Here is a 16373-nt window from a genome sequence, read left to right on the forward strand (position 1 = left end):
TTAAAGGATTACTTCCCTAGGTTTGATTTCCACATTCACAAGTAGAGCAAAAAGTGTTATTGTCAAAGTTGAGAAGATGCAATCCTCGCATCATCTCTCTGGTAACCAAATTCTTTATGTATCAAAAATTAAGGTGAGCAAGCTTCATGTACCATAGCCAGCTGACCTCGGAGATGACTTTTGAAAAAAACACAATTGTGGTTTACCAATGACTAGAGATACAATGTCTTTGATTTGACTAGACACCTTTATCTATCTTTCGTCATCATGCAGTTGTATTCATCATCAAATTCAGCGTGATGACCAGTTTTACAGAGTTGCCCAACACTGATGAGATTGCGTTTTAACCCTTCAATATAGGCAACTCTTTGAATTGAGAAGTTTTCATTTGTTAGGAGGCGATATCCTTGAATGGTTCCATTTGCATCATTTCCAAAAGTTACGTGACCACCATTTGTGTCTGCCTTAAAGTCACAAAGGTATTGTGACCTTCCTGTCATGTGCAAGGAGCAAGAGCTATCTATCAACCATTCTGTTTCGTGATCCTCCTCGCACATTGCCTGTAGTATTAGGTAGTTAATTTGGGCAACCAAATTTTTCGGGGGCCCGCAACAACATAATAAGATTGAAAGTATGCAGTGTGTGGTTTAGTTGTGAATTTTGACGATATGTTATTCTTTGTTTCCTTCTTAATCCATATCATTTTTAAAATGAAGTTCTTCTTTTTGGGTTTCATGATAGGCTTCTTAATGGGTGGATAAGCACTAAAGGTTAATTTCTTTTCATTTATCCAGATTTTTTCCTGAGTTTTAACTTAGGAACATAAACCATTTGTTTAGCCATATTCAGTTTCATTTCGGCCTGTTCTTTGTCCTTTTGATTGGTAACATAAGTGTTGTCAACCATTAATGCCTTAAGCTTTTGGTCATGATTTTTGTTCAGGATAATTTTGGGATTTTGAGTCCTTTTGGGACTTGTGATTTTTTGTTCCTTGTTTAACATGTGTGTGTATATATATATATATATATATATATATATATATATATATATATATATATATAATTGGATTTGGTTTTGTTAGAAGGCTTTTACGTAGAGTTATTTTGGAAAGATTTGTTCAGTTTAGGTCTTTGGCTTTTAAAGAGTCTGGACTTGGTTATGGGTCTAGGAGAGGAATCATCGGAGCTGTAGAGTTCTTGACATTTTGAGCATTGTCCGATCTCGAATTTGTCTGTTCTTACTCCTTGAGGAAGAGTTTGTATTTTAGTTATAAATTTAAACGAAGTCTGCGGTGAGACTTTTGTTGAGTGAGATACCACAGTGTATGCAGTACTTACCTTTCTTGGGATATTTGGCTTTGGGGACTCTTTTGGTTCATCCATAATTATTTCTTCGTCCAAGGCAGATCCTGAGCCAGGATATATCGATCTAATGACTGGTATGTATTTCATATTTTCATAGAGTGTTGAGGTTTCTGGGATAATTTCTTCAACAACACATGTTTTTTTGGACACGAAGTTTTTCAAAATGACATTGAATGTCTTCGAGATAGGTCTTGTCGTTTATTAGGAAGTGAAAGTTTTTATCAGGTGGGACATAGGGATGTTCGACATCAAACCAAGGTGGAGATTTCTCTCCGGTATTATAACCATTTGACCAACCCCAATTATAAGTGTTGTCTACAGACCCATTATGGACTAAGTTTTCAATTGCTTCACTTTCATTAAAGACCTTTTCTATTAATTTGTTCAAGCGTACAATTTCATTTCGGGCTAGATCCCTTTGATTAAAAGAAACGTCTAACTGAGTTTCACTAAGCAATCTAGCATCCTTTTCTAGTTTCAAATATGCTTATAACATGATGACCTTAAGCTTTTTGTCTTCTATTATTCTTCTCAAGTGGTACAACTCTCCGGTCTCTATGTTCTTTTCATCTAAGGCTTTGTTGTAATATGAAAGGACATCAACACACATTTGAGTAAGTTGTACTAGATATGGTTCACAATCATGCATGTTGTAATTATTAGACCGAATCATCAATGTTACTTGTTTAATAATGTTGATGGTTCTTCCCTTTTCCATGAAGCAGTAGTTTTTCTTCATCTCTTCAGTCTTCTCCTTTGCAACCAGACATAGTTTGCCTCTTTTCCTTTTGTTGTCATTGTCTTCATCATCATCTCCCGAGGACCAAACTTTGTGATCTATTTTTACTTGTGCCATAAAGGCTTTCTCAATCTTTTCCTTGTCTTCAGCCTCTTGAGTCATTCTAAGGTAGAATGCTTTGTCTTTGACGACGTTGACTTTGCAGTCTCTAGCAAAATGATTTTCTTTGTGGCATATGAGAACTCCTTTCTTTTTCTCTTTTGTATCTTATGCGGTATCTGAAGATTTTTCTTCTCTGGATGCTTTAGAGGAGTTTGAGATCATTAGTGGTGTGTTTTGAGACTGAGGCTGATGGAATGGATTTATGATATATGTGGAAGGCTGAGGATACTGTTGAGGGGAATTGTTTTGCGGACAATAGTTGCGGTTAAACGAAGGTCTTGTAAAGTGTTGGTTTTTACAATAGTTGAGAGGAGGGAGTCTGTTGAACTGTTGGCTAACAAGGGCTAATGCGTGTTGAAAGGCTTCTTCATCATTTTGTTGCATTTCTGGTTCATATGACCGCAGTGTGTCATCATTTGAGGTTTGGTATGATGTTTCACCAGTATGATGATACTGATGAGTTGGGTTGGTAGGTTGCGATGAGTGAGCAATTAAGGTGAGTGGTCCACCTAGATCCATGAAGTCCTTCATCACCGTAGACTCCTGAGCTTGCTTTTCACCGTATAGTTTATACAACGAGAGAGTTTTGATTTTGTTGTCACCTAGAACTATCATCTTCTCCATTGTCCATTGTTTTCCTAAGCCATTAAGAAATTGCATGTTTGTTTCATGATCACTACGAGTGATTCCTGCATTCGAGAGTTTGGTGACGATGAGGTTGAATCTTTTGAAGGAGTCATCGAGATTTTCACCATGAAGAGTTTTAAAGTTGTTGAACTCGTTTAGAGCAGTTGTCAGCTTTTTGTCTTGAGATTTCTCTATATCTTCATAAAGATTTATAATAACATCCCAAATTTCTTTTGCTGATCCATAGTTGATAATAAGATCGAACTGTCGGGTCGAACTCTACAAGAGAAATCTGACTTGAGCATCATCGACGACTATGGGAGTAAGGACAGGTACATGTGGTCATTTCATAGAAATCAATTTCATCTTTCTCCATCTTGTTGATGTCATCGTTGGTAGGTCTGGTTATGGCTACTTGACCACCTCCAAGTCTGACTTGAGCATCATCGACGACTATGGGAGTAAGGACAGGTACATGTGGTCATTTTTCATTAGATCTCCATACTTCTTTATCTAGCTTTTTAAATATATTTCCCTACGTTGAGACCAATGATGATATTCAGTTGCAACGAGTATTGGAGCTCTATTAGAACCTCTAACACTGTGAGATATATTTAAAGAGCAAGCTTGTTCCATGTTTCCTTTAAAAATAATAAGCTAAGTGGTATATAAGGATTTTAAATCAGAGTACTTCTTTTGAAAACAAGTTTTGTTTCTAAAGAAAAATTAAAAAGCAACCACTATGGCTCTGATACCAATTGTTGAGTAAAATGAGTTTAATCTTTTAATGATATTGAGAAAAATGTGGAATTAATGGATCGTTTAATGAATTTCAACAATAATTGGAACGAGGAATAATAAGGAAGAGATAGTGCAACAAGTAAACTTAAAATATAAACAAGTAAATAACACTTAGTTGAATCGTAACAAGGCTTGTATTCAAGACTAGGTTAGTAAGTGATGAACAACTAGAGATAAAAGATAATCTTGATAAAAGAGACTTCTGAATTAATATAACGATTACACAAGAAATATATTGGAAGTGGAGATCTTAATAGATTGATCAACATGATCATCTATTTATTACACAAAACAGTACAAGTTAAAATATAAAATAAGAGTAGCTTGGGCGGCCCTACTGCCCATGCCCATGACTGTTTTGTGTAGTCTACCAAGATATGTCAGTATTAAGTTGATCATTGTTTAATCAGTGAAAGGACAGAACACCCATCTTTATACTTAGGTAGACTTTTCCTCTTCGGTATAGCTCAACAATGTACAAGGCTCTTCGGAAAGCCTTAACTTCTCTCCAGTTCCTTTGAATCACCAGGTCTGCGGTATTCTTCACACACTTCAGCTGCCGAGGGCACTTTATGTCTTAACAGGTTTAATGAGAAACCCTAATATATGGGGTTTGCACCCTATTTAAAGGAATGTGATGGATAGGGTTGCTCACCCTCAACCTCCTTCACACTATCTCAGCCTTCAAGCAAACCCTTATCTCTATTTTTGCTGTCTAAGCTTTTTGTGTTGATGTTCAGGGATTAGAAGAAGAAGAAGGTGACTTCTAGACTTGTATTCAACAAGCAACTTGTATCATCATCTTGTTGTACATCTTATGGACTCTTGTAAGTCTCCAAGTTCCAAGGTTTTAGGTTTATTGTGCATAGCTCTAGGTTTCTTTATCTTATTCTTCATGTTAGGACATACTGGAGTGTTGGGATTTCATAAAGTTTCCAACTTTATGAATGCCCAAAGCCCCTTTATGGTTAGGAGTGTTGGGTATGGAGTTTTATAGAGTTTTGAACTCTTGCATAAGATCTTGGCCCCTTTTCTCTATTTTGACCTAATAAGAGTCCAAGACATGCATTGGACATGCATGTCTGGAAAGTATGGATTTTTATGTGATTATAAGGTGCTAGAAACGTTCTGGAATGGGGATCTAGTAAGCCTTAAAGGAAAAGTACTTAATTGGTTAAGTCAAGTCATGTTTTTGCCCTATTTAAACCTAGAAGTGAGATCTTTATCTCTTGGAGGGCCTAAAGGGATTAAGTTGGAAACTTTATCTACTTAGACCTTAGAAAGGACCAGATCTGAGTTTTGGAGCCCTTGAAGCTGGAAAGAAAAGTGACTTAATGGTTTAAGCTGCCCAGACCAGTCCCCACGACGTAGCTCAGGTGCTATAGTTGAATTTGACTTTAAATTTTGACCGTTGACTTTGACCAAGTTTAACCTATGAGAATTTTGGTATTTGGAGTAGTAGTTTGAGACTAGGTCCATGTTTGTGTACAGGTGACCTGTAGGGTCAGTAATTGGAGTTATGATCTGTTCAACTATATTTTCGGCTTGTGAGGTGAGTTCTCCTCGTTGTGCTTGTGGGTAGAAGACACCCATGCCGGCCTAGTAGATTCTGTAGTGAACTGTTAATATTTGCATGTTTATGTGGTTACTGTTATGTTTATTTTGTTTTACATGTTGACATGGTGTAGTTGGGTTTAGACTGTACTGCTTTGTGCTACCATTCAACAAACCTGAGCAATCTAACAGAAAGGTTGTTGGCCAGTGGCAATCCAACCATGAGGTTTTCGGTCGGAAGGGGGCAATCCAACCGTGAGGTTATGGGTCGGGGAAATCCAACCGAAAGGTTGTGGGCTGGGGGTAATCCAACTGTGAGGTTTTGGACCCAGTATGTATTATTTGTATATGTTCCGTTGTGTGGTATCTTAGGCAGCTCGCTAAGCTTTAGCATATGATTTAAGTTTATTATTTTAGGTACTTTAGATGATCATGGAAAAGCAAAGGCGTGGTCATACACATCCTCTGGTGTTATGTTTTGGGGATTTGATTACACTATGATTCTAGGATATTTGTATTTCATACTTGATTTTGACTTAGGTGTTGTTTGAAAACAATGATCTCCCTTAATTAAAAATGAAAAAATTTATCGTGATTTTTGGGATGTTACAAAGAGTGTTGATGTGCTTCTTCGGTTCTTTAGTTCATGTAAGTTCCTCATTATGCCATATATCACATTGTATATCCTTTGCATGGTAGGATAGAAGTACTATTCGAGTACAAGTATGCTAGTTAACTAGGAGAAATCCTTGTTATGAATGTGAAGTTAGAATACTTGGTGTCTTGATATGCTAGATTGGTAGAGTCTTGCATGTTAGTTAGGGTAACTGAGGAAGGCCGGTTATCAGGATTATGTATGATTAATCAGCGAATAAATTAATTGAGAAATGATTAATGGCAGGGTAACTAGGGTAGGCTAGTTGCCAAGGATATTAATATGCTAGTAGATGTTATGTGTTTATGTTACATGGTTATGTTGTAATGATAGCATTGGTTCTATGTTGTTTAAGTTGGATAGACTAAGAACTTTTGGTCTAATGGCTAATTATGATGTTCTTCTTTGACTATTTGTTCTCATGTGGGTCATCTATTCGACTGTCTATCTGATCCCCGACTACGTATGGCTTTATGTAATGTATGAAAAACCATGATTCGTCCCCTGGCAATTGCATGAAAGACAATGGGAGGACCATGACATCTGTAAGAAAGACCATTGGAGGACCATGGAAAACGTAAGTAAGATTACGGGAGGACCACAACATTTACACGTCATGTGTTGATATGTATCTTGTACGTATGTTGATAGGTCAACACTAAAGCCGAGGATTTTATGTGTATGGACTGTATGTATGGTGGAATATGTGGTATATTGGGAAACTCACTAAGCTTTATACTTACAGTTAAGGATTAAATGTTTTGTAGGTTGTTCGTGGGAAGAGCCCGACAAGACTTTACACACACATTAAAGATATTTTTTCCGCAGGTTTTCACTTAACTTTGATAGTGTACGACTTTCAATCAATCAAATTTTATTCAAAGATTTTTGAAACATAGGTTTGATTGTTAGTTTATTTTAAAATGAAAAAAAAAATCTATTTGTAATTTTTGGGACATTACAGGTATCATCCAAAACATCCCCACCACTCTGCACTACATTAACTACAATGTGTCCACTCAAGTCCTCTAGGAGGCTAAGAAGACAGATGCTGAAATGCTAGACACCATCTCCAACATGCAGGATACCATGGAGAAGGCAATCACTGCCTACAAGAACATTATCGAACACCTCCTTAACAACTAGGTGTTTTGTATGTTTTTAGTTAGTGTTTGATGTGTTTAGATAGTTTTTTTTTGTTATGGTTGTATGATTTTTTTGGTGGTTGTATGATGAAAAAAAGTAATGAAAGCTTTTTATGGTTTTGGCAATCTTTTTTTGCATGAAAAACAATTACATTTTATATTTTTACAAAATCTGATAACAAACAATAATGGCCAATCAATTTTGATTTTGTTTATCTCTTTCTTTGAAAGAGGAATGAGAATGGGAATGGGGTGTTGCAAGGGTAAACTTTTATATATGGTTTTTGATCTTGTTTATGCAAGAAATAATTGTTACCATTTAAGTGGGGTAGTTTTGGTAGGATGAAATCTAAGAATGAATGGATGATTCATTCTATTGGAATGTTAAAAAGTTGTTTGTTTAGATTGATGGAATGGAATGGACCAAATGTTGTTACCTCAAGTACTGTCAACAAGAAAATGCAAAAATTCTGATTTTTTAGTGTTAATTGTTCAGTGGCAGCGACATTCAAGCTGCCGGTGGCGACGATATAGTGGTGGGTGGCGATCAGCATGTAGAGGAGGAGGAGGTGGTAGAGGGTACGTCAGAGGGCGGGCGGGCGGAAGGGAAGGGTATTATTTTCTAGTTTTCTAAATAAGAAAAAAAATCCTCAAAAATAGTCCCTAAGTTATGAAAAGACTATTATGCCCTCAACCCTAATTAAAACTAACAGAGTTAGGGTTAAGGACCATTAATTAAAAGTTTTGATAACATAAGGACGTTTTTAATGATATATATATATATATATATATATATATATATATATATATATATATATATATATAATAATAATAATAATAATAATAAAGTTAACGTCTGAGTTAGGGTTAAAAACCATTCATTAAAAGTTTTGGAACCATAAAGACTATTTTGGAAGTTTTTCATTTTAAAATAAAGTTTGGTATTAAACAACTTTTAAAAAGATTTCTAATTTTGAGAAATAAAATTTTCAAATCTTGTTTTTTTATATAAACTCATAATCATTTAAACAAAACATGAGTACCCTTAACAATAATATTTTTAAAAATTTTCTTTTACAAACTCACTAAAATAATATTATGGTGAAGCCTATTTTTTATAATTTTTTGATTTTGGATAAAAAATTCATTATAATTAATAAAAACTAAAATTTCTTAAAATTAAAATCTTAACATTACAAAAACTTGTATTTTCAGAATTTTTTTACAAAGTCACTACTTTATTACGTAGAAGTATTTTCCAAATTTTTATAATTTTTGAAAAAATGTTTTATTGAGTTGTTTATAAAAATTAAAAATTAAAAAAAAAATCAAATTTTCATTATTATGCTTATTTTGTAAAGCACTAAATTTTAATACCTTTGATTTTTTAAGATTTTTTGTTTCACAAAGTAGCCAAAAAAGCTAATCGGATGAAATTTAAATTTAATAGCTACACAACCAGAATATGTCAGTGAGAGAATTCCTTACCAAAGAGTCTTTGGTTTAGCCGTAAGGAGTGATATTTCTCAAATAAGAGATTATGGGTTCGAATTTCACTAGAAGACATAAATGATATTTAATATTTAATAAGAGATCATGGGTTATAAACTAGTATATATATATATATATATATATATATATATATATATATATATATATATATATATATATATATATATATATATATATTAGTTTATAACCCGTGGAAACCACGGTTATAAAATTAATCAAACTTTTATAGTAAAAACTCAAAATTATTAATAAGTTATTTTAAATAAATTATTAATTTAAGAGATATTTTTTATTAGTTATGTGAAATTATAATCATTGATTCAAATAAATATATAAAATTAATTTTTAATATATATTAGATATTTTTTATTTGTGAATTAATGAAAACAATAATTTAAAATTTAAAATTTAAAATAGAATCACATTAATGAGGAGGTTTAATAAATTTAAAATGGAAAACTAATAGATTGAAAAGTGGCAACACATTAATTAAAATGTCTAATATGGTGACACATGGCAAAAGAGCTACTATTTTATTAGTATATATATATATATATATATATATATATATATATATATATATATATATATATATATAGGTTCAGGTTAATTTGAGACCATTCTAATTTTGTGAGACCGTAAGACCAAATCTAAAAATAATTTTAAAATGCAAAATAAATGAAAAAATCCAAAATAAAAATTAAATATTATTTTCGGAACTTGAATTAACTAAAAAAAATTCCGTTTTTTTTTTAAATATTTGAAATATTCTAATAAAATATTACACTAACATATTCTAAAAAATAATTTTAAAATGCCGAATAAATGGAAAAATCTAAAAATTCTTTTTTTAAATATTATTTTCGGAACTTGAATTAACTAAAAAAAATAAAAATAAATTCCATTTTTTTTGAAAAATACGTGAAATATTCTAATAGAATATTACACTGTACATATTTATAAAAAATAATTTTAAAATGCAAAATAAATGGAAAAATCCAAAAATTCTTTTTTTAAATATTATTTTCGGAACTTGAATTAACTAAAAAAAAATTTTAAAAAAATGCGTCTCACGGTCTTACAAAATTAGACCGTCTCACATGAACTTAACTCTATATATATATATATATATATATATATATATATATATATATATATATATATATATATATATATATATATATATATATATATATATATATATATATATATATATATATATATATATATATATATATATATATATATATATATATAAAAGCTCATTTTTCATCATACAGTCCCTCCTATCTTAGCCGTCTTCTCCATTTGTTCACCGTTCACCTGTCGATATTTTGGACCTCGATCCCTTGTCTATGATTGAGTCTCTTTTGTTTGAGTTTATAAAAACATGTGCCTCCCTCTATTATCCTTAATGCGTTGACATTTGATTCCATCACAATGTTATAATTGCCAAAGAAGTTTGTGTTTAAAAATTGGCTTTCTATTTTCATAATTTCTTTTGTTTTACAATCTGTAGGTTAATGTTGAAATAATGAATGTCGATGATGATACACATGTTTTCTTTGATATCTGGATTTACTCATTAAAAAATTCTCACCTTTTGACTACTTTTTAGTTTCTCATAAACTTTAACCATTAACTTCAGTAGGATTACCATACTATTTACCTTGATTTGGGAAGTAGTTTTGTTCTGTTTTTAGAAATAAAAAATGGGAAAAGTTATATTGGGCTTAAAATTAATACAGGGTAAAGATAATTTTTGTTTTTAAAATTTGTTAAATAGTTTTGTTTACTTTTTGGATTTAATACGTAGTTTTGTTAATTATTGTTCAATTATTCAATTTATCTTGAAAAACCTTTGGCATTACTTCTTTTCGTTGTTTTCTATTCTATTAGAATAATTTGATGTAAATATTTTTAAAATTTTAAATTACTTCAGATACACATATCTTTGTATTATAAAATTTTGTTGGTATGGAGGGTTAATACGAAAATATAAATAATTTGCGAAAACGCGAAAAAAAAAATTATGAGATTGTGTCACTTTAACTTTATATTTTTGAAAATAATTAATCAAAACTTTGAACTATATGATGATAATCAATGATATATGAGAAATTGTTTCATATTAGCAAAGCATGATTTTTGACATTTTATTATGAAAATAAGAATTTAAAACCGGTTACACTACAAGAAATGCAGTCATTACCGGCGACACTAATAGCGGCGAGTTTTCGAAAAGTCGCCGCTAATGGTGTTGTCGCCGCTATTAGTGTCGCCAGTAATGCCTACCTACCCGAATCCGCGTTTTCACGTTCTGGTGAACATCTACCGTTTGATCATTTTTCTAATCTAATGGCTGAGAAACTCGTGGAACGCACAAAACCAATACCGGCGACAATATGTCGCCACTAAAGATCTAAATTGTCGCCGCTGAAGGTCGAAAAAATGTGCCTTTTTTTTCCCTCTTTGTATGTCGCCGGTATTGATTCTTTTGTATCCGCTATTGGGTGTCGCCGCTAAAAGTCGACGCAGATTACTCCCCCTTGCTTCCTCTTTCTGCTTCAATCTTCTCTCATTTTGTTCCAACATTTTCTCCGAAAATTCTCCTTTCCTCCAACGATTCTCCATCATTTAACAACATATAGTAGAAAAGATACCGTCGGACATCAAAAACTTCCCCTCTCCGGCCACCAGCACTATTGCTACCGTCGATTTCCTTCTCCCGGGTTCGTGTTTCCCTCCTCATCTCTTCCTTTCTTTCTACTTTAATGTCGATTTACATAAGAGTTTGTGATTAATTGCATTTTTGTTTTCAAAAACCTTTTTTCCTCTATGGTCACCATCACTACCGTCGGTAGTTGTTGTCACCTGCATCAACTACCACCACCATTGTTGCAGCACCAAATATTCCAGTTGAAAGTGGGAAAAGTTTTGGGAACCACAGATGCATTTTTTTTAATTTCTTTTATATGTGTGCATTTGTGTGTGTATTTTATATATGTGTGTGAAATATGTTATATGTGTATGTATTTCATATATATGTGTGAAAATTGTGTGTATTTCATATATGTGTGTGTAAAAAAAATACGTATATGTGTATAATGTATGTATGATTGTATGTATGTATGTGTTTGTATGCAATTTGGATTGTGTTCATAGTTGTTTTATGTGTATAAAAAGTATGTATATTTGTGTATAATGTATGTATGTGTGTATTTATGTGCAATTTGAAGTGTGTTGATGGTTGTTTTATGTGTATAAGAATTATATATTTGTGTATAATGTATGTATGTGTGTATTTATGTGCAATTTGGAGTGTGTTTATGGTTGTTTTATGTGTATAAAAAGTATATATTTGTGTATAATGTATGTATCTGTGTATTTGAATGCAATTTGGAGTGTATTGTATACAATGTGTAAAGTACAATGTCATAATGGAAAAAAGAAACAAAAAAAAGTAGGACGCTATTATTGAAAATGTTATTTAAAGTAAATTACTATAATAGTTCCTATGTAATGTGTATTTGTAGATAAATTGGTAATTATTAGTTTGTTGGTTTAACTTAAAAGGTTAATGTTAGTTAGGTGGTTTATTAATTTGATAATTTTAAGTTTGGTTTAAGTTAATAGGTGGCGGGAACAACGATCCGGAGTCTACTGTGGAACTTATAGGAGGGAACAACGGTGGCGAGGATGATGACACGTCGTATAAAATTTATCTTTTATTAGAGATTGTTGTATGATATAGATTTATAAGAATTTTGTTATTTATTTTGGTCTATGTATGGTATTATAAAACTTGGATGTTATGTAATCGTTTTTCTGAATTTAACGTATCGGTTTTTATGCATTTAACGTTATTATGTATCGGTTTTTGGACAGCCGAAAATAGATGCTTTTAAAAAAAATAAAAAAAAAGGCAATAGCGGCGACATTATTAGCGGCGACATTGGGCATTAGCAGCGACATCATCATTAGCGGCAACAGTGAGCATTAGCGACGACTTTTTGATCAATACCGACAAGACAGTAGCAGCGACTTAATAGCGGCGACGTGTCGCCGGTAAAGCTATTAGCGGCGACTTTGGTGAGCAATAGCGGCGACTTTTGTCGGCGCTAATACCCTTTTTTCTTGTAGTGTTAAAAACGTGAAGAAATAGTTGTTAAACCGTCTTTAAATCTATATTATCATAACAGAATCCAATGTAAACTTATTATCTTTAATTTATTGCTAATAAATTTAATTTTTATAATACTTGTGTTTTATTTTTATAAGATAAAATTTATTTTCGCGTTTTCGCATGAACATACATATATATATATATATATATATATATATATATATATATATATATATATATATATATATATATATATATATATATATATATGAATAATTTTCTTTTATAAAATATCTTAAATAACAAACAACACATAAATAAATACATGTAAAATGTAATTCTAAAGGGAAAAAAATCCAAAAACTAAAATATTAAATAAAATGTCAATTATAAATCAACTGTGCAAGAAAAATTAAAATCGCAATCCTTTAGGGGCGAAAAATGTAACTAACATATTTTTGAGGAGCTTAGTTTATAAATTATATAAATAATAAACTAATAATAATAATAATAATAATAATAATAATAATAATAATAATAATTTAATTATCTTGGTGTCACTTAACTTTCTGAACTAACCTTCTTTAAAGTGATATTAGGAAACCCACAAGAAAGTCCCTTGAACGCTCCAAGAAACCTAACCAGCTACCTCTATAAATACACCACAAAGCACCTAACTCATTATAACCATACAAAAACACTTACACAAAAACACCTAAACATCCACCAAAACCCATCCAAGAAAATACACGCAAACACCTAAAACGCTCACACAAAACCTGATAAAAACCCATCCACAAGAACAAGAAGACACACAAACACCAGAAATCCCAAGTAAAAAAACACACACACACACACACACAATGGAAGCGCGAAGAAGATCATCGTTGGCAGGAAGCTGCAATAAACACCCGAAACACAGGCAATCACCTGGAATTTGTTCCTTATGTTTAAGAGAAAGATTATCGAAGATATCAGCCCCTTCATCAGGCGCCGTCATAAACGTTTCTTCATCATCTTCTTCATCTTCTATCTCGTCGGTATCTTCTGCTTATTCTTCACATGCCTCTTCTTACACTGCATCTCCCATGCAAAGCTATCGAAATCGACGACAGATCGGTAATTTGGAAGGAAACGGGTATCTTCATTTCTTGAGGAACAACACTAATGGTTTCTTAAAGAAGAGTAGATCAGTGGCTTTTGTTAGTGATCAAACCAATGTTATGCAAGATCATGAGAAGAAAGTTGGGTTTTGGTCAAAATTGATGGGAACAAAAAGGAGTTCTTCGAGAATGATGCATTCAAGAACCCTGAGAGAAACGTTTCATTCTAGAGATTGAATTTATTTATTTGTAAATCATAACTTTATTTTATATATTTGTGAGAAAAAAAGAAATCTGTTTTTGTTTATATATAAGAATGTCAAACCAAGATCTTACAATTTACGTTTTGTATAATCTTGATTAAAAAAATGTTTTTAAAAGGTTGTTTACATACCAAGTGAATAAGTTTTTTTAAAAGTGTTTTATGCAAAAAAAAAAAAATGTTTTGTTGTCGCAAAAACCAATAAATTAGAAAAGCTCGTAACCAAACCTTCTTAACGAAATTGTTGTTCAGAACAATGAAAAAAAAGTCAAGATTATCTCAATTAATATTCATTTTGGTTATTGTAGGTGATATATCCATAAACGTTTCATAATGAAATTTATATTTAATACTTAATTGTTATCCCGATATTATGTAAAAATGTAACTTAAAATGAGTTACTAATTGCCTAAAATAACAAAAAAACAAATTCCAAATGTCTTTCTTGAGATCAACAAATACGTTATCAATAAACAAATAAACCATCTCAGGAATTTGGGCTTTAAATGGTTGTATTATTGTTACAATGTGGGATTTAACGACTGTTAATCTCCATCTGTGTTGCTCATTTGGTGAAGCTTTCAGGTTGCAGGGTAATCTTATCTTCTTCAATCAGAAAGTTGCAAGGTGAATCTTCTTGAATGAACTTGGGACCCAACTTATGCTTGAAAAATCATGATGTTCATTTTTGGAGTATGCTTTGTTTGGTTGTACTATGTGCATTTAAAGTGGTCGTCTTCTTCATATTTTCCTGAAGGAGCTTTCTCATCACATAAGCTTCAGCAATGGTAGACGTGGCAATCAAAATTTTTAGGCAATGAAACAAGAAGAAAGTAGGATTTGCCAAATCGGAGGAGCAGCAATCGGCGCCGAAGATCGGTTGTCTGGAGCGGAGATCAGGGGAGGCTCGTCGGTGTCCGATCGAAGAAGGGTGGCAGTTGTTGAAGCCTTGTGATTTGGGATCTGTGAACTAAAACGAGGTCTGTGAACGAGAGTTGAAGGGGTTTAAGGTTATATTGGTAATTTTAGCTTTAATAAGCTAAATGCTCTCAAAAGTATTTGCAACTTATTCAAATTTGCGTTTTGAGCCTTTTCAAGAAGCCAAATTTAAAAGTATTTTTTTTATATCTAAACATTTTTTTTTAAATTTATTGGCTTTTTCAAAAAACTAATAAGTGAAGAAGATATTTAAAAACAAACTGAAACACCCTCTAACATATCATTAGGTGATCTTATTTCTATCAAAATGATTGTCTCCAAATTTGTTTGCACAGTGTTGGTTTGTTTCTGTTCTTTTTGAACTGAGGAACGATTAAATATATAACAAAAATGTTGTGAAAAACCTATAACTCCATCTCTATCATTTCTATACTTGAACCACATGAATATAAAAGACTTGATAATATCATTGATTTTAATGACACACACCCTTTTGTTGTTGAATAATATTGTTCCTTGCCTTCCATACACTCCATATTGTTCCATCGCAAATGGCTAAAAATCTTTTTTTCTTTTTTGAACAATTTCCCCTGCTAGATGCGTAATCTAGAACATCTGATGCAGATTGAAAGTTTACTAGTGGGATTTTGCACCGGGAGAAGACTCATTTCAATACAGTTTTTACAAATTGGCATTGTACCAAAACATAATTGCTTGTTTCATCACCCAGTCCACTTTGGCAGCAAGAGTTAGAGGGAAGATTGATACCACGTGAGGAAAGTGCCATGACAGTGGGGATTCGTCCCATCTTCACCCTCCACAAGAAACATGTAACTTTGATTGGAACTTCTTTAATCTATGTGAACTCGCCTATATCCTCCTGATTATTTTTACCTTCAAGCACTTTTCTTAGTGCGCTCACCTGGTAAGACCCGTCAGCAGTGAGACTACATGTCTATATTCTTCCGAGTCCATGCCAGTGATGTCATGGAGTAATAATCATCGGGTTTATTAGTTAAGTTATGTAAACTTGATATGACTTTGGCACATAATAAGTTGGGCTCCTTTCGAAGCTGCCACCACCATTTCCTTATCATGGATGTGTTGAGAGATCTTATAGAACCCACTCCTAAACCTCCGACAGTTTTGCTAGTTGTCGCTTTGTCCCATGAGACCCAATGTATTTTCTTCTCGCCTTTGGATCCGCCCCATAAAAATCGCCTTCTCGTTTATTCTAACTTCTCCAGTACCTCAACAGGTGCTACGAAGAGAGACAAGAAGTAGTTTGGGAGATTTCCCAAAACATATTTAATTAGTGTCAAACACCCTCCAAATGAAAGTGTATTCGACTTCCATGACGACAATTTCTTTTGAAATCTTTCGG

At 32.5% G+C, this 16373-nt stretch overlaps 2 protein-coding genes across 2 annotated transcripts; one reads left to right on the top strand and one right to left on the bottom strand.

Moving 5' to 3' along the window:
• Positions 1 to 248: 248 nt before the first annotated feature.
• LOC111910745 (uncharacterized) lies at positions 249 to 2265 on the bottom strand. Its single transcript, XM_023906569.1, has 2 exons — positions 2047 to 2265; positions 249 to 560 (listed from the first exon to the last, which is right to left on the bottom strand). Exons 1-2 carry the CDS (start codon positions 2263 to 2265, stop codon positions 249 to 251), a joined length of 531 nt encoding a protein of 176 aa, XP_023762337.1.
• Positions 2266 to 13357: 11092 nt separating this feature from the next.
• LOC111910761 (uncharacterized) lies at positions 13358 to 14130 on the top strand. Its single transcript, XM_023906584.3, has one exon. It carries the CDS (start codon positions 13549 to 13551, stop codon positions 14023 to 14025), a length of 477 nt encoding a protein of 158 aa, XP_023762352.1. The 5' UTR covers positions 13358 to 13548; the 3' UTR covers positions 14026 to 14130.
• Positions 14131 to 16373: the final 2243 nt, after the last annotated feature.

This window comes from Lactuca sativa, chromosome 1 (assembly GCF_002870075.4).
Source record: "Lactuca sativa cultivar Salinas chromosome 1, Lsat_Salinas_v11, whole genome shotgun sequence".
In the NCBI taxonomy this organism is placed as follows: Eukaryota; Viridiplantae; Streptophyta; class Magnoliopsida; order Asterales; family Asteraceae; genus Lactuca; species Lactuca sativa.

Bases quoted from the DNA above. Each gene is read 5' to 3' on its own strand.
- LOC111910745 (XM_023906569.1), bottom strand. From the start codon at position 2,265: ATGACTCAAGAGGCTGAAGACAAGGAAAAGATTGAGAAAGCCTTTATG. The intron at 561-2,046 runs GTAACATTGATG...CTAATACTACAG, and splicing joins CCATCAACATTATTAAACAA to GCAATGTGCGAGGAGGATCA.
- LOC111910761 (XM_023906584.3), top strand. From the start codon at position 13,549: ATGGAAGCGCGAAGAAGATCATCGTTGGCAGGAAGCTGCAATAAACAC.